Raw genomic sequence first — 21121 nt, 5'->3', positions numbered from 1 at the left:
ACATATTTTACAAAATTGAAAAGTAATTATGCTAAAAGTTTTTATTTTTTTAACATGATTAAACTACATGATTCATTAAAAAAATAAAAATATAAAAATATATTTAAAACAATAAATAATATAAAATTAGAATACATTTTTTTTTTTGTACTATATGTGATTTACTTGTGATATTAAATATTTAAATTGGTAGCATTTTTGGTTCAATTAGAATTTCATTGACAGCACAAAATGATGGTTGTGTAACTGCAAATAAAACAGCTTCTGCGATATTTGATGGCTCAAGAATTTCATTATTAGAGCTGCAGTCATATCGCTTTAGAGCCTAAAATTAAAATTTTTTTATAATATCAGTATTGTATCAAATTCAGGAAACTATTTTTACCTCAAAATCACTAGTCCTATGTAATAATTCAGTTTTTACATCGCCAGGTTGAATGCAGGTGACTTTTATGTTATACTCAATCATCTCAGTTCTTAGTGCACTAGCTATGCCCTCCATGAAAAATTTTGTTCCTGAGTATACCCCTAAACCTGGAAATGACTTAAACATTTTATTGTCATTAATTTTTTTGTTTACACATAGAACTACCTTTACAAGTTCTCAGTTCACTACTTACTCTTCGGCCAGCATTTGACGTTATGTTTACAATGTGGCCAGAATTTCTTAATGTCATGGTAGGAAGAACAGCTCCAAGACAATTTAACATACCATTACAATTCACTTGCACCATTTCATCCCATTCGTCTATTTTACATTTATCAAATGTTGTATAAAACATTACTCCTGCATTTATTATCATTATATCAATTGGACCAATTGATTCTTCGATATTTTTAACCACTGTTTTCACCTATATAATATAATACAGAACAGCTATAACATCAGTTTATAAAGCAATATATAAGCCAAATAATTAAATTTACATTGATTGGATCAGTAACATCCATTTCATATGGAAAAACTGTGCTTTTGCTGGTCACACCAAGTGAAAAGATCTTATTTTTTAATTCCATCAGACGGTTGATTCGTCTTCCAGTTGGAATCACTATAGCTCCAGCTAATGCTAGGCTTTTAGTAATTTCATAACCGATTCCTGAAGAAGCTCCAGTAATAAGTACAACTCTTGACTTTAGAGATAATAACTGTGTTGGTAATGATTCCTCTGAAGCTAAAAAAAAAAGTTTAAATAATTTGTATTTATTTATACATAGGGCCATATTATAAAAGTTAAGTTCAACATATAAATGTTTAGTCACTCAAATATGAATCAATTAAATTTAATAGCTTGATGAGGAGCAGTCGTACACTTAATCTGCGGCAACACATAAATTCAAAATAAAAATAGTAGTTACCCCACCCCCGGGGCATGGCAGAAACCTACGGGTGCCCCATTCGAAATTCTGCCAAAAACAAACACACACGTGTTCCCCCCTACCGTCCCAAAAAATATACAATACAAACCTACAATACAAATTCTACTACAGCTAATGGCCTCAGTTGCCGAAGCTTAAGATTAATAAAAAAAAAAAAAAAAAAATAGTAGTAGTGTTATCTAAATGAAACATTTTTATTTTACTTCACTATTAAATATATTTTACATAACAAATGTATAATGTAAATAGAAACTATTGATGTTTTTTTTGATCCGGATAAAATATTTAAAATATTTGTTTTTATAAAACTACCTTCTGTTGTTAATATTATAAATTTAAATTACCTTTGTCTATGGCCATTTGGGGAATCAAATTCAAATTGGCTAATGTTTTCAATATTCTATGACATTCATTTCTGTCTAAATTTGGATACATTAAATTGGCAGAAGCTAAATACGTTTCGACATTTGTTTTTTTCACTGTTGATTGATTCTCTAAATAATTATTATTTTCTACAGTAGAATTTAATAGATAAGTAAGTGAAGCTAATTGAGGATAAAGAATTGAATTTTTTTCAATTATTTCTGACCATTTTTTGTAAGATACACATTCTAAATTGTATCCAACATCTTTCATTACTTTCCATAAATGTCTGCAAAAATAATAATATATCATTATCTAGATAAATACCGTTTCAAAACATAATAGGTACCTACTCTGAATTCAATGTGTCATTAACTAAATGGTAGATTTTTCCTGATGATTCATTTAAATTCTGTGACAGTTCTACAATAGTATTTGCAACAAAATCAACAGGTGTTAATTCAATCTGTAAATAATTTTGCATATTATTTGTTTGTCTTATAATTTATCCTCTTATATTATAATATAGTATTACCCTATGCTTATTATAATACCTACCTCCCACTTTATATCAGGATATGCATTCGTATATAATACACCTTGTATTATAAATAAAGTAAAATCTGCTAAGTTCCAGCTTGATACCAATCTACTTCCACTTATGTTTCCACATCTATATATTGATGCTGGTAATCCTTTTCTAATAGCATTCAAAATTAACTGTTCAGCCAGCCACTTAGTCTGCCCATAGCCACTTTTGAGTAAAGGTGCCCAGGTTTTAGGGTTATCATTCTCTGAAATATCTTTAAGCCCTTGAGGAAAAACAGCCGATGAGCTGAAAATGTGGCAGATAAATTTTTTTTTAATTTGTATGAAAACAATTTTTGATGTTTTAATATTATAACATAATTTTTAACATTATTATAAATATTGAGGTTATTTACTTATGTCTTATAAGTAATATTTTACACTCTTGTATCATTTTAATGTTGTTTTTTTAATATTTCATTATCAACAGGAAAATTGGGTGTGACATCATCAATTTCTTCAGTGTTTCATTAAAAAAAGTAGTTTTTATTACAGTAGTCTCGCTAATCTGAACTAGATGGGAACGGACTCTATTCGGATTATCAAAAATCCGGATTAAACAGGATGACTTTTTTTTTTACTTAATAAATATAAACAAAAATCTTTTGTAATCAAAACGATAATATCTTAATCATGGGTATTCCCTAATATATACCTACAATATATATAAGTACTAAAGTACAAAATATAGTTTGTCCGGATTATCCGGATGTCCAGATTAGTGAGACTCTACTGTATTAATAAATATTAATCCACAGTTCAATAGATGCAACTTTATTTCATAGAGTTGCTATCTAGTATCTGCAGTATTAAAATACATTATTATAATTTTAATACCCACCATTTTCATATAAGACAGGAGTTTCTCAAAGGTTTATTTAAATTTAAAGTAGTCTAATTAGGTATAGCTAAGTGGCAAAGCATAGCCAGGATAACTTAATAACCTGTAAGACGGGGGTCATCAATTAATATTTTTTAAAAGCCTCATTTAAAAATCTTGAAATTGTTCTTGGGCCATCAAAATTGCAGATCTTGGTGAAAATCAACGAACAAAAATAATAAATTACAACACCAGAATGTATAATATTAACGATTTTTACTTTTTTCTATTTTTTGCAGGCCAGTTAAAATTTGNAAAAATAGTAGTAGTGTTATCTAAATGAAACATTTTTATTTTACTTCACTATTAAATATATTTTACATAACAAATGTATAATGTAAATAGAAACTATTGATGTTTTTTTTGATCCGGATAAAATATTTAAAATATTTGTTTTTATAAAACTACCTTCTGTTGTTAATATTATAAATTTAAATTACCTTTGTCTATGGCCATTTGGGGAATCAAATTCAAATTGGCTAATGTTTTCAATATTCTATGACATTCATTTCTGTCTAAATTTGGATACATTAAATTGGCAGAAGCTAAATACGTTTCGACATTTGTTTTTTTCACTGTTGATTGATTCTCTAAATAATTATTATTTTCTACAGTAGAATTTAATAGATAAGTAAGTGAAGCTAATTGAGGATAAAGAATTGAATTTTTTTCAATTATTTCTGACCATTTTTTGTAAGATACACATTCTAAATTGTATCCAACATCTTTCATTACTTTCCATAAATGTCTGCAAAAATAATAATATATCATTATCTAGATAAATACCGTTTCAAAACATAATAGGTACCTACTCTGAATTCAATGTGTCATTAACTAAATGGTAGATTTTTCCTGATGATTCATTTAAATTCTGTGACAGTTCTACAATAGTATTTGCAACAAAATCAACAGGTGTTAATTCAATCTGTAAATAATTTTGCATATTATTTGTTTGTCTTATAATTTATCCTCTTATATTATAATATAGTATTACCCTATGCTTATTATAATACCTACCTCCCACTTTATATCAGGATATGCATTCGTATATAATACACCTTGTATTATAAATAAAGTAAAATCTGCTAAGTTCCAGCTTGATACCAATCTACTTCCACTTATGTTTCCACATCTATATATTGATGCTGGTAATCCTTTTCTAATAGCATTCAAAATTAACTGTTCAGCCAGCCACTTAGTCTGCCCATAGCCACTTTTGAGTAAAGGTGCCCAGGTTTTAGGGTTATCATTCTCTGAAATATCTTTAAGCCCTTGAGGAAAAACAGCCGATGAGCTGAAAATGTGGCAGATAAATTTTTTTTTAATTTGTATGAAAACAATTTTTGATGTTTTAATATTATAACATAATTTTTAACATTATTATAAATATTGAGGTTATTTACTTATGTCTTATAAGTAATATTTTACACTCTTGTATCATTTTAATGTTGTTTTTTTAATATTTCATTATCAACAGGAAAATTGGGTGTGACATCATCAATTTCTTCAGTGTTTCATTAAAAAAAGTAGTTTTTATTACAGTAGTCTCGCTAATCTGAACTAGATGGGAACGGACTCTATTCGGATTATCAAAAATCCGGATTAAACAGGATGACTTTTTTTTTTACTTAATAAATATAAACAAAAATCTTTTGTAATCAAAACGATAATATCTTAATCATGGGTATTCCCTAATATATACCTACAATATATATAAGTACTAAAGTACAAAATATAGTTTGTCCGGATTATCCGGATGTCCAGATTAGTGAGACTCTACTGTATTAATAAATATTAATCCACAGTTCAATAGATGCAACTTTATTTCATAGAGTTGCTATCTAGTATCTGCAGTATTAAAATACATTATTATAATTTTAATACCCACCATTTTCATATAAGACAGGAGTTTCTCAAAGGTTTATTTAAATTTAAAGTAGTCTAATTAGGTATAGCTAAGTGGCAAAGCATAGCCAGGATAACTTAATAACCTGTAAGACGGGGGTCATCAATTAATATTTTTTAAAAGCCTCATTTAAAAATCTTGAAATTGTTCTTGGGCCATCAAAATTGCAGATCTTGGTGAAAATCAACGAACAAAAATAATAAATTACAACACCAGAATGTATAATATTAACGATTTTTACTTTTTTCTATTTTTTGCAGGCCAGTTAAAATTTGTCCTCGAGCCGTCATTTGTTGACCCCGGCTTTAGAGTATAGGCTATAATATCAATTTACAATATTAACATAGAATGATCTGAATCTAATACAAAATAAGCTCTGTTTAAATTTTGATTTAATTTTAATTTTCTTGGAGGGTGAATTTAGAATGAATAATAGTTAAAAACCCTTCTTATTTATGAACTAAAAATTGTTTTTTAATTGTAAAAAAATATCTTTAATTATGACCATATTTTACAAACCTAATATGATGTAGTGGTTTAATTTTACCATCCATACAAAATTGTATTATATTTTTGGTACCTATGACATTATTTTTATACAATGCTCCAAATGGATATGATAAATTAACCTGAGCAGCTGCATGTATTACATAATCAATATCATAACATATTGCTTCATAGTCATCATCTGACATTCCAAATTGTATTAAGGACACATCACCTAAAATATAGTTAAACTATTAAAATAATTTATAAATATTAAATTATATTATAGATGGATCCAAGATTTAACTACTAAACATAAAGCAGAATTTTAACTTAACATAGTGCCTACTGTATCTAGTAATATTCTATACTTGTGTATTATAATATGTATTATTTAAAATGTTTATCCCTATAATTTACTAATGTATGATGTATCTTTATTATTTATTGTATAGTACATTGCTTATTTCTTTGTGTATTGTATATAATTATCATTTATAATTTAGAAGCATTATTTAGTGGGAATAATAACGACCTTGAGGAAATAACGTCTGAATCAAGCATTGCTAATGGTGACTTAATTTGTCATTTATATGTTTAATATTTAAATTTATCAACAGATTTAATAACACAACTAATTGCTCAATAAAATAATAAATAAATTAAATACTTCATCAATCCATTAACTTAATTACTAATGTTAGGTACTAACTCAAATCATAATTACTCCCTAATGATTATATTACAACTATTTGTTTACTTTTAGGTATACCTACTATTACAATTTTATCATTTTATTATTATTAAATTTTTAAATTATGACTCATTATTATTAATTATAATAATTACATATTTACTATATTTTATTATATCCCTATTCTGTACTATTATGTATACCTACCCAATTAACTCTAGGTATTGTAATTATATTATCATGTTAGTACAAAACTTTAGAGCTAAAATAACTTACGGTTAAAAGCAAAAAATAATAATTAAAAAAAGTTGTACTTAAATTAGAAGTATAAATAATATAAGGTACCTTTTAAGACAACTACTTTAGAATAAAATGGGCCACTTGAAGAACCGACATTTATATTATACCGTTTCATTGTCTGTTCAAGCTTTTCCAAAGGTTTGTATTCTGCAGAATCCCTTATCAAGCAAAATATGTTTACCTAGACCAAACATATTTTATTTAATAGGTAGTTATAAAAATAAGAGAATAAATAAATATTAATATATAGATAATAATTACTTGAGTTTGCAATAACTTTTGCAAAATAAACGCACCGACAAATCCTGTGGCCCCAGTAAGAAGTACATTACCATTTGTGAATTTATTTTTATTTAGATTTACACCTCTCCAAAACCATCTAATCATTTTATCTGAACTAGAAATGTATGTAATATTTTTTATGAAATGTTATTACTTTAATAGGTACTTAAATTTAATCAAAAATCTATGTCTATTACATAGTAGAATCATCAACAAGGTTATTTAGTTCTTCCGTCAAGTCAATTTCATTTGATGCAGATATGTTTTGATCCAATAATGATGCCATTGCTTTAACATTGGGGTTTAGAAATAAATCGTGTACGCGGAATTGAGTTCCAAATGTACTATTTAATTCTCCAATTACAGTAGCTGCTAATAATGAATGCCTAAAATTTAAAAAAAAAACAATCAATAAAAAACAATATGACAGAAGTTTTATAAATTGTCACAAACTATAATAGTAAAATAGTATATAGTAAATGTATTGCTTAGTACCTACTAATAATCTTTTTTCTATGAACAGTATTTACGTATCTACCTATATAATATGTCAGTATATCCTTAAATAATTAAATAATAAAGTGTAAATACTAAATAGTAATTGCACAGATTATAATCTGTGGAATAGCAATTAATATTTAATAGTGACATGCTCAAGAATAGGATGGTGACTAGGGAGTAGAGACAATGGAATTTGCTATGTCGTACATTTGTAAGAAGGAGACAACTAATACTTGGGTAGCAATGTAGCATACTCGATAATATTATTAATATTAGTTATTAAATTATTACCAGTATTCTAAAATTATAGTTGCTCATATAGTCTAAAGTTTCTACAATTTAAACTCAGCCTTATAGATCCCATTATATATGGCACTACCTTCTATCTGGGACTTTCCTAAACATAAATTACAAAAAGTAAATAGATAAAATGTTTTATTTTTTAAATTTGTATGAATACAGTTAAAAGAACAATTGGTGGTCATAAGATAATTCAAGGAGGCTTATCTCACTTCATATTATGCAACTGGATAGTGGATAGAGATGCCATTACTAAAAATAGGTACTTAGGTACGTCGGTATTCAAAAATGTGCTACCTACCTAGCCTGTCATTGTTTTTAGTTAAGCTGTAAAATACAAGTATTGTACATAACTACATAGGTAGGTGTATTTGTTTAATTTTAACTTGCAACTTAGCACATTGTTTCTTAATTTTTAAGTTTGTTGAGAATTTAAAATACCTAATATACCTATGGTTTGAACATGATAACAGTACCACAAAATTAACATCTTTTAAACTTAAATTTTGAAACTATATAGATTTTCAAATTATATTTTAGTACAGTGGTACTAAATACAGTAGTGCAAAAAAAATATTAAATATTACTTCTCTAGACTCTCTTAAATTATTATCCACTTACCCGCCATTCTCGAAAAAATTATCTTCAACATCAAGACTGTAGGTTTTTAGTGCTTTACAAAATATGGTAGCTACGGTTTTTTCTGTTTGTGTTTTCCAGTTTTCAACTAAAATACCATTTGATTTATCCAAGGTAATTTTCGGTAAAACTGACTTATCCAATTTACCAGAAGCTTCCACAACTGGCAATCTATAATTAAGTTATAATTGAAAATCACTTTATAATATTAAATTTTATAATAACTTACCTATATAGCTAATAATTATTTATGTAGGTAATTGACTAATACTTTTTTACAAGTTATGAGTATTTTAAAATGCACAAACAATTAACAATTTTAAAATAATCATTACTTGTTTAAAAAAGAGCCCAATGAGGTTCACTAAATAATGTTCTTATTTCTAAATTTGACTAGATAATATTATTCTTATTTCTAAATTTGATAATGGGTCAATTCGCTCCAATATTAATCATAACAGACTAACAGAGTTAAATAGATTATCCAGAACGTACAATGCAACCTTGCTTTTGTGAGACGGAGACAACACGTTGGGTGTGGCGTCCTCTTACATATTTAAAAGTATTCCATACCTACTGGCTACTTCTATAATTAATATAATAAAATCATCATTACCTACGTAAATACTTAATAGGTTGGTACTTATTTTAGTATTTTAGTAATATATTATACCTAGTATGTCTTATTAAAATTGATGAATAAAGATTAAACTAAGTACGAGTACAATTTATTAAATATTTACCTTTTTTTAAACACCTATTTACTAAATACCATGATTTCACGATGTAGGTATATTATATCGAAATCAAAGTGAAATTAATATTTATTTACTGATTTATATATATATTTATTAACACTACTATAGAGTATATACTATAATCTACTCTACAATATTAAATACACAAAGATGGGTTTTTTTCAAATTGAATGTGAACGTGAACGACGTTTATATTTTAATGAAATTCAATGATTTTTAGACACTCATTTTATTCGCGATTCAATAAATATTTGTTAATTATATTATTAATTTTATTATACAATAATATTTTCTCATTTTAATCCCTATTATAAAAAATTGAAATATTAAATGAACGACCTAGGGAAAGCATTCATTTTTGCAGTGAACTTGAAAATGAATATGGACTGAACGTGAACGAATTCATTTTTTTAGTGAACATTCCGAACACTGATAGGTAGTAAAATTAAACCTGTACACCAGAATACCACATATAATTGTTAGGTACCTACCTGTAGAGAAGTGACTGAAGTGAGCAAATTTCACTCCAATTGAGTAGACATAATAATATGTAGTATTATAAAGGACTCAACCTACTTATTAAGTTTTTATTGCCCGTACTCAGCAGTCAGTAAGTACTGGCATTGTGATGAATACTAATTGTGAGTCTCGTGACAGTGATACCTAAGAGCCAAGGATATGTACTGAGTTAAAAATATATCCAATCCCAATGTAAAAGTTAAAATACTAAAAACTCGGTATTAAAGAAAAATTGAGTAATATAAATAGTGTAGGTAATATACATAATTAGCGATGAATGAATAATGAACAGAGTAATATAGTAATTAAGTGATAAGTAACAAATATGGTTATGATGATTGATGACTTAATATAATTTCAAATTTGCATTCAGTTTTTAATGATTTCATCAATCAATTAATATACAAGAGTGTCCAATTATAACATCACTATATTTTTTACTCCCGATCCCGAAGTCCCGAATAGATTCATAATTTCGTCAATAGAGGCATAAGATAAGTATTATCATAATTTGTAATTTAGTGGAGTGTCTAAGTAGGTTTTTTTGAGGTGATTGCATCAGGAAATAAATGGGTACAAGTTAATGGATTTAGTACGATAAATAGTTTTGAATAATAATATTTAATATTTAAACTATTAATATTTTATTCCTTAAGCCCCCCTCCCTTAAATAATAGTTAGGATATAACGATCGGACTCTATCAAAATAGTTACAATGAAATAACTGAGAAAATCAAAATAAATACTTGAAAATAGTACTTAGATAATATTATAATTATGTATAAAGTGTTGATTGAAACTTTTAGATATTTTTTTACCATACCCAAAAGTTTAAGACACACATACATGTGTTCGCTAAAAAAAAAACATGGTCAAATTGCCTGACAATATTATAAATCATCTAAAATAAATAATTTTAAACTATTTGCCTATTTGTTATACAAATAAATTATTATTAATTATATAATATATAAATAAAATAATACTTATTATTTGAAATAATAACAATAGGCCCAAGTTACCTAGGTATGTTATATATTATGTATTATTTATTGTTATTTTTATACGTATATGTTATATACAAACCTATCTAAGAAGAAGAAAAATGGTGGAACCATGTAAAATGGTAATTTAAGCTTCAATCTTTGTTTTAATGATGATGCCGATAACTTTGCTTCAGCTTCTAATACAACGTATCCTATTAAATACTTGTCTGTGCCTTCTTCTCCAATGGATAAGACACAAACGGAATTTACTTCAGGTTCACTTAAAATAGTAGCTTCGATAGCCTATATAAAACAAATTATGTATACTTATATATTAATTATATAGGTACCTATATTATAAAGTGTTAAGTGACTAAAAGTGTATAATGAATAATGGTACAGACTCTATATTATTATAGAACCTATATAATGGTAGTCATATATTTCTTTAGATATTAATGACGAAGATGCAGCTAGTCAGCTAGAATTAGATACCAATAATTATTGGACAATATAATTATCATATATATTATGGTTAAACAACAAATGCATCAAAAACATTTTCCAGAGGCAGAACCGCAGAACATCAAAAGATTTTTTTTTGACACATTATTATCATAATATTTTTGCCTGTGCCCTACTGCCCTGTAGGTACAGTCGTTGAATGTATGATGACAATTTATAATTTATAATATCAGGTACCTATATGATTTTTACTAACCTGTAGTTCAACAGTATAGCCTCTAATTTTAACCATAGTATCACATCGTCCACAGATCTCTAAACTTCCATCAGTTCTTAAATAACCCCAATCGCCGGTTTTGTATAACCGGTCACCAAATTCTTTTGGTACTGTACTGGGTCGTTTAATAAATCTTAAAGCAGTTAATTCGGGGCGATTTAAATATCCGATTGCAAGTGTTGGTCCTCCGACGTAAATCTATAAAAATATATTAAATAAGATGAATAATATTAAAGTAATTACTATTTGTCTACATGTACTTAGTGAGATTAATGAAAAACATTATTCAATCAAATAAAATATAATTTTACCTCGCCTGATATTCCTATACTTTTTACATTGTATTCGTTGTCCATTATTAATATATGAACACCAGGCAAAGGTGCACCGACGGGAGCGAATTTGCTTTGTTCTAAGTCACTTGCTTTTGAAACATCTATAAAATGTTAAATAATGAATACTAAAAAGAAATTAATTAGTTAAATATTTACCAGCACAAGTCACATCATGACATTCAGACACACTATAAAAATTAAACATTTTGACCCACGGAGCAATTTTTTCCATTCTGTCTCTTAAAGATGATGTCATTACTTCCCCACATATCCATATTTGTCTGATAAATATGCAATAAATAAATAAAACATTTAATTTACAAAGAATTTATGTAAAGCAACATTTTAATATAATGAGTATTAAATATAGTTTGGACAGTATGGTCTATTAATATTGTATTAAATATTTTACTTAAGTGTTTTGAATCCTTCGGTAACGTTTATACCCTTGTAATCTAAAACTGATTGTAAAAGGGATGGCGTGAATAACATTCTTGTTATTTTATTTTTCAGTAGAAACTCCAATAATCTTGGCGGATCATAAATAGCATCATCAGGAATTATATACATTGGAAGTCCTATAAATGTATGTGTATACTATAATATATTAGACAATAAAGCATTAAAGCATATAATAAATATAGTCAACAATCAATGTAGGTACACGATTAAAAACAAACATAAAATAAATATTATTGATTTCAGAAATTCCGTATACAATATTATGTATAACAAATATAACTATTTCATTAGTATTCTAAATTTAAAACTTATAAAATTATTCGTATACCTACGGACAGTATAAAAAAAATAGATTTGCTCTTTATGCTATATTAATGTATTATATTTAAAAATATTAAATCAGAAGTATGAATTTAAATTTTACCAGTGGCGTATTTAAAGGAGGACGATTGCACCGGGTAGCACTTTTTTAGGGGCAGCAAAATTTTGTGGGAGATTTTTTTTATTCGAAAACAGATTTAATATGATTTAGGCAGTTAGACAAATCAATGTCAATGAAACTTTTTATTAAATCTTAATATCAACACAGCTATTCTGTGTAATCAATCTCAGCATCAGATAATACGCGAGGCTGGCCTAAACTAAACATTTTTTGTGAGCTATGTTTTTATTTTAATTGTACTGTCATCATACAAAACATACAAGAGAGCCCAAGGTATATACAAAATGGTAAATTGTTCAGGAGAAAGTTTTTAATATTTAATAACTTTCAGAATTTGTAAGTTATCTTCAGCCACATATAAGTATAACAAATTGTATTCGAACATTTCTTGTAAGTTTGATGATGTCCTTTTTAAAAAACTTAAACTTACCAAAAATAGTATTTATTTATACAAACAATAAATATTTTGAGATATGGCCTTGTTGCATTGAAAACTTTAGTAATTAACCATTTATATTACCATACTTTTCCAATAATAAAGAATAACTGATGACAATAATAAATAATAATATTATTATTGTATTTCATACATAGTGTTATTAAAGATTCCTAGCTGAGTAATGAATGAAATGATTTTTTTTTTGTACGTGTATATGTACGACAAATGCTTAAAATATGTTTCGATTTTCAACTTCATTAGGATTATTAGTGGGAAAACAAATCTATAGCTGGACCTTAAGAAAAGTCAAAATATAAACTTTCTAGTAGTTTTTAAAAGCGACGAGGAAAACAAAAAATTAAGGAAAAAATTAAAATTTTTACGCAATACAAGTTTTCGACAAAATCGATTTTATTGTTTGGATGTTTTGTGTAAGTGTAACTCAAAAAAAAAAAAATAATAATGACAATAGATGCTTGGCATTTTATTAAATTGTAATTTATTATCAGATTTAGTTATTTCTTATAAATGTTTATAACTATTTTAGTACAATATCCATATTTCATTATGCGGCTTTCTCGGTGTATATTTCAAGAAATATTAATTTTTAATATGTTTATTATTTTATAAATAAATGAAAAATAAATTAGTAGGTACATTATACAATGTTTGCTTTGATTATTATGTTATCGCTTGTAGTTGGTACTGAGCATCATAGAGTAATACTCTATTATACTCGATGGTATTGAGAGTACCTACGATACTCAACATTCTAGGGCACTTGATAGATTTTTACTCCATGATACTATATCACATGTGTTGTAAGTCTTTTGATCGGTGAGAAAAAAAGTCACTGTAAAAAAAGGGTGGGGAAAGAGGCTTTAAAATTGGTATACACAGCCACACAGGGGAGCAAAATTATAAAAACGCTACTGCATTTTACACCTATAATAACAATAATAACATAGGGGTACGGGGACCTATAGTAATTAGTAACAATATAGTTAATATACAACCTTACTATTGAGTCGTTAATATATTTTATTATTATATTGTTTTATTTAGTACCTAGTTAATAAGTATTTCAACATATACGTATAGTGCTATTACTGTTATTACAACTATAATTAAACAATTAAATTAACAATATTAATGATATGATAGCTGACTAGCTAAGGTTTAAGGTTAATAATATCGATAATATTGGTTAATGATAGTGTATTAGTGTTAATAACTTACTAATATGTTATTATAATATGAATAATAGTAATTATATAGTATCGATATTAATCTTCTAATAAAAATATTATTATTTAAAACATAAGTGGACATCAGGGGGGGGGGGAATTTCAATAGCCCCTCCACCTCAAAATTAAAACAGTTCGAAGGATTATTGCATTATTATTATTGGATTATTCTAGACACACTTTACAAATTCAAACAAATGTCCGCCTCTGATTTAAAAGTACCGTACTACCACATATTAAATTTTAAATTTTAAATTTAAATTTTTTAAAGTTTCATTTAATCTGTGGTACTACCGCCTGTCTAGGTATACCATTTAATTAATATAAAAGTGTATTTACCTTTAAGTAATGGTCTGATCATTTCCCATATGAAAAATACGTTACAAGCTTCTCTGTCATCATCCACGTAAGGATAAGCTTTGTGTCTCCATGTAAATGAATATACAGCCCCGCGATGAGGACATTGAATACCTTCACAATTTAATTTTACATTTTTATTTATATGATTATTTGATATGTTATTATGTGTCTTTTACATACATAGCCACATGAGTTAATTACTATTTTATTACTTAGTGAAGCCCTATACCAAAATAGCTCACCTCATGTTAATTTCGAAGCCAAACTATTTTGAAAAAATTAGGTGAACATAACCTTCTAAAATATTTACAAAGGAAATGTCAATCTAGTAGTTTCCTATTTTAATATTTCGATGTTTTTTAAAGTCAGCAATTTATCTAAGTTATTAGTTAGTTCATACTAATAGTTGTTCTAATACAGTCTAATACTATAATATATTTTAAGTCTAACCTAAATATTGAAAAACCTATACCAGCTACCATACAAAATATGTAAGGGACTATGGGAGTATATATAGCAATATACATAACGCAGGCAATCATTGTTTCAAAAATTACTAACTCTTTTGGAAATATTTATTTTTACAATAATTTTAAGTCATTCAAATACAATATTTTCCTAATAAATTAATTTTTTTCATTATTTTTTATTTTTATTGTTTCATTTTAATTTTTACATTTTTTGATGACATGCATTTTTAATTTCTATTTCCAAAGTACCTACAATATTTTTAAAATTACTTCGATGTAAAAATTGACGAGTATGGTTTATGTGTTATAACTTATAAGTATTTAAAGATCAGCTTAGTGGTGTGGAGTGATATACAAATAATGAACTCCTTGCTCGAAGTATGTTTTTTTTATGGATCGAACACTCCAAATAATATTGTGAGTCATTTTGTCATTAAAAAAGTAAAAATAATAACTATAAAAAAAATAGTAAAAATATATAATTGTTAAGAAAATTATTGTTTTGTTACTACTTAAAACGATGTAAAGAAATATTTTAAAAATGGTTATAGATTTTAAATAATGAGTGTCTTACATTAAATAGCTCATGACCTTATCACGATTCACGATTTGACTCGTGTTCTAAGTATAATATACAGGCTATATAACAGAAAGAACTGACTAATGCAATAACTTTTGTTATAATCAATATATTGAATTTTTTTATATATATTATTTATAGCCACTTGTGTTACATGTATAATATAAAAAAAATTATTTCATATTTTAATACTGAGTTAAAAAAAATTTAAATTTAACTACATTTTTTTTTGGATAAATTCAAAATAGTCAATTTGTGAATCTGATTATAAAAACAATTTTGATGGTAAAAACATTTATCTAAGCCGAGTAGTTTATTCTTTAGAATTTTTTTTTTTATTAAATTCATTTGGAACGTAATAACTTTTTTCGAGATATAATTTTAGGAAATTTGCTGACATGAGTATATTTCTTAAATAATTTACTGCTCATATAATGTTTAAAAAAATTGTCCTACGTTAAGGAAGCATTTTTTTTTTTAGTCAGGTCTATCTGTTACACCTTGTTATCTACATGGCTTATACATAAATTAGGTATTAACACTATTAACACTTACTAGTTTCTATCAAAGTAATTTTCATATTAATTATATTTAAGCCAACTTAAATATTTTTATATATTGCATTGATAAATGCAAAAAAACTTGGATAATACATTATTTTTATACTGAAATTATCCATAAGATTCGTATAAAAATAATCACAATTTACAGTCAATTGTCAAACATACCTTTTGGTTTTCCCGTGGTACCAGATGAGAACACTACAATAGCTAAGTCATCTAGTTTCTTTGGTTCTGTTTTGAATAGGGATTTATCCACTGATACTTTCAAACTATCGTACCAACCATTATCCAAGTAAATTAGTTGCTGTTCTTTAAATCGACTTTTAAAGAATTCTTTAGTAAGAATTGCTTTGGGAGTCGAGTCCTCTAAAACTGAATGAAGAAGTGGTAATGGATACGATACCTCCAGGATTAAACATGCACCCCCTATATATTTTAGAACATAATTTGTTGAGTATGAAACCTTTACCAATTAATAATAAATAATTATCAAATAATAATGACGTAGGTACCAGCTTTATGAATAGCAATGTAACTAATGGTATATTCAAGACAACGTTCCATCATGATACCAACCATAGAGTTTTTTCCAACGCCAACGCTCCTCAGTTTTGAGGCCAATACATCTGTCATTTCATCTAATTCTTTAAACGTCACCTGAAATGAAAATAAAAATACTATATTAAAATATACACTAATATACATTAATTTTATTATAATAAACATATTATATTTCAACTTGATATTATAAACAACTGAGCTAACCATTGAGCCGTCAATATTAACTACGGCAACTGCGTTTGGGGTAGAGTTTGCTTGAATTTTAAACATCACGTCGAGACACCCTTGTTTGTCATAATCAGACATATTTACTGAAGGAACTTTTGACATTTTAAAATAGAAAGTTTTGTTCCAATAAAAAATAATTATAATAAATGGATATAAAGATTTGAATTCAACGTTAAATATAACACTATTTGTCGAATGAAATAAACATAATACACTGTCAACGATGAAGAAACAGATTCAACGAATGTATACAAACCAACTGCAGCGTAATCGCACCTAAACAGCTAAACCTACTATGTACGTATATACTGTATCATAATGTTTTTATCTATAACCAATTAATATGAAAGTAATATGTATGCTGATGTACAACAATGTGGCGTGATTTGGTTCGTTATCTTCAAATTACATAAAACACGATTTAGTTACAACCTGTCTACTTCTAATACACTATTAATAATGTACTTACTACTTATTATGTATGTTTAAGATTTATCGTTTCACTTTTTCTACTTAATATTATATTGTAACGTAAAATTACATTTACATGTGTCACATGTGAAGTGTCAGCCTGCTACTTAAAGGGCCCCGGATGCATTTCTTCAAAATGGCCCCTAAAAATGTTATTTCATAAAATGATAAAAAAGTGCTAATGAGTAGTGCAAAATATTATGTTTTTTACGGTACTTTATTCAAAATTAACAAACAATTAAGTTAAAGAGTAATTATTTATTATTTAAAAAAATTATATAAATAATATAAATAATACATTATAATATTAAACAACTTAATTCGTTAAAAATTGTGCGTATAATTGATTTTTTTCTATATAATTATACCAGTAATATTTTTAGTTGACTAGATGAGTTAGCAATTATTGTATCAATTAATTTATCCGAGCCAATCAAATTATCATTTTCGATGGATATTAGCATCAATTAAGATCGATTAAGATGTTCTTGATGTAAAGAAGACCGAAGTTTAGTTTTAATTATTTTCAGCTTTGAAAATATTCTTTCACAGGTAGTCTGTGTTCATATGATAATAGCTAAACTCAAATGTATATAATGTGAACAAATTACAAAATAAATTAGATTGGTATGAATAAGCTCTTGGAGCAAAATGAATATACAGTATAAACATTTAGTGCATGTTACATTTAATTTGTCGGTGGGCTTAACTTCAATATAATATATTGTAGTAATGTAGTATATAGTATAGTATAGTAGAATAGTATATAATTTTAAAAGATTTAGACTTATTATCATGAAAATCATTTTCAGATACATTTGGTATAAAGTTCTATGCTGGCAAGCAAACTTTTTAAACTCAATTGCTAATTTACATATTGTGTTCAATGAGGACTCGGGAAATGATTCAAGTTCATCAATAAAAAAAAATGTTTTAGGATCTATCCGAATATCCGATTTAAATTTTAATAATATTTCATTAGGGTACAAATCCTGATTTTATGTTATTAAGAATAGTACTTATCTAAAAGACTATATTAAAAACTTAGTAATATGCAGTAGACTGAATTAATTTTTGCTGTGGTTTTGAAAATTACTGGGAACTTTCAATTTTGACCTCTTATTAAGCACCAACAAGATGGTCTTTCCTAATAGCAAAAATTCCACAGTAGAAAATCGAAGCATTTTACTGCCCCAAAAGGTTATGACAGATACAATTAAACATTTTTAAAAACACATTCATCATTATAAAATGAATACATTCATCACTTTTCTCAGCTCTCAAAATCTAAAATTCTATAAATAGGTAACTTATATCAAAATAGGAGGTATGGATACTTACGAGTAACAAATTAAATAATACGATGGATATAAATCGTTTAATAAATGTCTTATTAGTGAGAGACGAGAGTTGTTATATGACCATACCCGTAGAACTTTTGGTTTTAATACAACAATTATTTGTTATTAAATAACTGTGTATTACTATTTATGACTAAACATTACTAGATAATAGGTATAAATAATTTTCTACTGTTTGTATTCCACTATTATACCTATACTATGATTGTAATATCTATTCTAAACTACTATATATAAAATTAAATCGCTTTCTTTTGTTCGGGATTAACTCCCAAACTACTTCTTCAATCGTCTTGTAGGTTTTTTTAATTAAAGAGAACATTACAGAGAAAGTTTAAGCCTTTAAGGCATACATTTAGTCCGGTAAAGTTAATACATAATTAGTTATTATTAATTAAAATAAACGTAATTTTATCTGAGTAACTATTATTAGTATTTATAATTAATGGTAAAAAATAACTAGTAACTAATCGAAATATCACCAATTGCTTGCTAAGTTGGTTGAGTTGCACTTATATCAGTTCATCGGTGTATCCACAGTCAAAATAAAAAAAAATATTTAAAAAAAAATATTATTTATATAGAGTATTTACCTAGCGTAGGCTACGATAGTTTATAATAATAGTATAATATAATAAAACATTCTACATGATAATATATTGCTCGCATTAATGCATTATAACAAGCGAGTCTCAAGTATAGATTTGTCATTTTCAACGGGCAACGAAGTGCACGGGATCAGCTAGTATCTTTGTATATATAATTCTACTGTACACGTGTATATCACTGAACGCCTCCCTGTCCGATTTGAATGAATTGTTTTGTATGCGTTTTGGTGACGCCCTGGGGCCTGGATGGTTTAGATTCACAATTGGACCCGATAGGTCCGACCCGGGGAGTTGCTCAAACAGAGATTTTAAGATTTACGAAGGAAATATTTGTTTATATACGGCTGCTATTGGTTGTAGGAGAAATATAATTATATTTAGTAGAAATTGGTATTTTATTTTGTTTATTGGTTGCCTGCAGTGGTTCATAAGGCAGATCAGGTATAAGCATGTATACAATTGAATTTTCGCACATTGCCTACCAAGGTGTCTGAGTTGCACTTATAGCCGCTCATCGGCGTGTCCGCAATCAAAATCAAAATAAAACATATTATTTATACAAGTGGGGTCCGCAATCCACATTAAGTGTAAGCAAAATAAACTGCTGGAATTATCTCCGTCGAGTCTCATACAGATTTGGCATTTTTAAATTCATGCAACAAAGTCAAAGTGCACGGGATCAGCTATATAGTTACATATAATATTCAAATAATTCAAAATGCTGATTGCTGAGGTTCATTTTGTTAGAGTTAAAATCTGTAAGGGGTCAGTGGCGGGTCACCCCATTGTACAGTAATACAGTAGATAGGTTGAGTTATCTTTTGAAAAACAAATTACATTGAAATTATCATTGTGTGTGTGTATAAAAGATAATAATATATATTACATTAAAAATTTCAAATATTTACTCACGAATAATATTTTTAAATTACAACAAAATAACTTAAGTCATTATCCTTTGTTAAAATATATTAAAATTTCTTCCAAATTCGTAATGCAAGTAATAACCCCCCTCCCCCTTCCTTCAAATATCACTATGAAAAACACTAACAAACTAAAAATTGATATATTTATATCAACTTTGACTGACTTAAAATATTGTATTGTAATTTTATACTTGTCCATTCATAGACATAATTAGTATTTTATATTATTTGTACATTTCATTTCTTTACTATTAATTTTGTTACTCACGAACGATTGTTATCAGTATCTAATTTGTAAATCTTGGGCCTGGCCCGTTTAAAACTTGAACAAATAAATAATATTTGAAGTATTGTTGAGAGTTTATAGTGATTATTAACAATTACGTTAAAATTTGATTCACGCGGGAAAATTAATGAAATCAATTGAATGTTTACCGCGGAGAGCGCAGAAAATTCTCAAGGACACTTAATTGACACCGTGATTGAATCATAGAGTAAGAATTTTTTTTCCGTCTGCGATGTAGATGAGACTGTCTACCACGGCTATAGATACTATGGTTGCACGACGATGAAAATTTTTTGACCGTGCAATGTTCTTATCAAAAACCTCGTGACTGCTAGCGCTTTCAGCGGAACTTGTAGTCTACCTAATCAATCAACTCGGTTCACCTTCACTTCACTTGAATGAGTTGAATTACTAATCTCAATTCTCAATTCTTTTAACGATTCTCAATTACCTATAATATA

The 21121-nt window shown here is 27.0% G+C and overlaps 1 protein-coding gene across 4 annotated transcripts; it reads right to left on the bottom strand.

Annotated features, from left to right (window-relative positions):
- Window positions 1-122: 122 nt before the first annotated feature.
- Window positions 123-20895, bottom strand: LOC111037915 (linear gramicidin synthase subunit D-like). Of its 4 annotated transcripts, none has more exons than XM_022320761.1 (21): window positions 20810-20895; window positions 16732-16876; window positions 16385-16645; window positions 14586-14717; window positions 12069-12234; window positions 11813-11937; window positions 11633-11757; window positions 11301-11519; window positions 10680-10882; window positions 8299-8487; window positions 7074-7262; window positions 6856-6991; window positions 6640-6775; window positions 5634-5835; window positions 4226-4502; window positions 4021-4133; window positions 3649-3956; window positions 928-1172; window positions 621-854; window positions 386-544; window positions 123-325 (listed from the first exon to the last, which is right to left on the bottom strand). In XM_022320761.1, the coding sequence occupies exons 2-21, from the start codon at window positions 16850-16852 to the stop codon at window positions 182-184; spliced, it is 3684 nt and encodes a 1227-aa protein (XP_022176453.1). In that variant the 5' UTR covers window positions 16853-16876; window positions 20810-20895; the 3' UTR covers window positions 123-181. The 4 variants fall into 4 exon arrangements, with proteins under 4 accessions (XP_022176453.1, XP_022176452.1, XP_022176451.1 ...); XM_022320760.1 differs by lacking the exon at window positions 20810-20895 and adding an exon at window positions 20643-20760; XM_022320759.1 differs by lacking the exon at window positions 20810-20895 and adding an exon at window positions 16985-17110.
- Window positions 20896-21121: the final 226 nt, after the last annotated feature.

This window comes from Myzus persicae, unplaced genomic scaffold, assembly GCF_001856785.1.
Source record: "Myzus persicae strain clone G006 unplaced genomic scaffold, MPER_G0061.0, whole genome shotgun sequence".
Lineage (NCBI taxonomy): Eukaryota > Metazoa > Arthropoda > Insecta > Hemiptera > Aphididae > Myzus > Myzus persicae.
The sequence above is the reverse complement of the archived record's forward strand: the minus strand, read 5'-3'. Positions and strand labels throughout refer to the sequence as shown.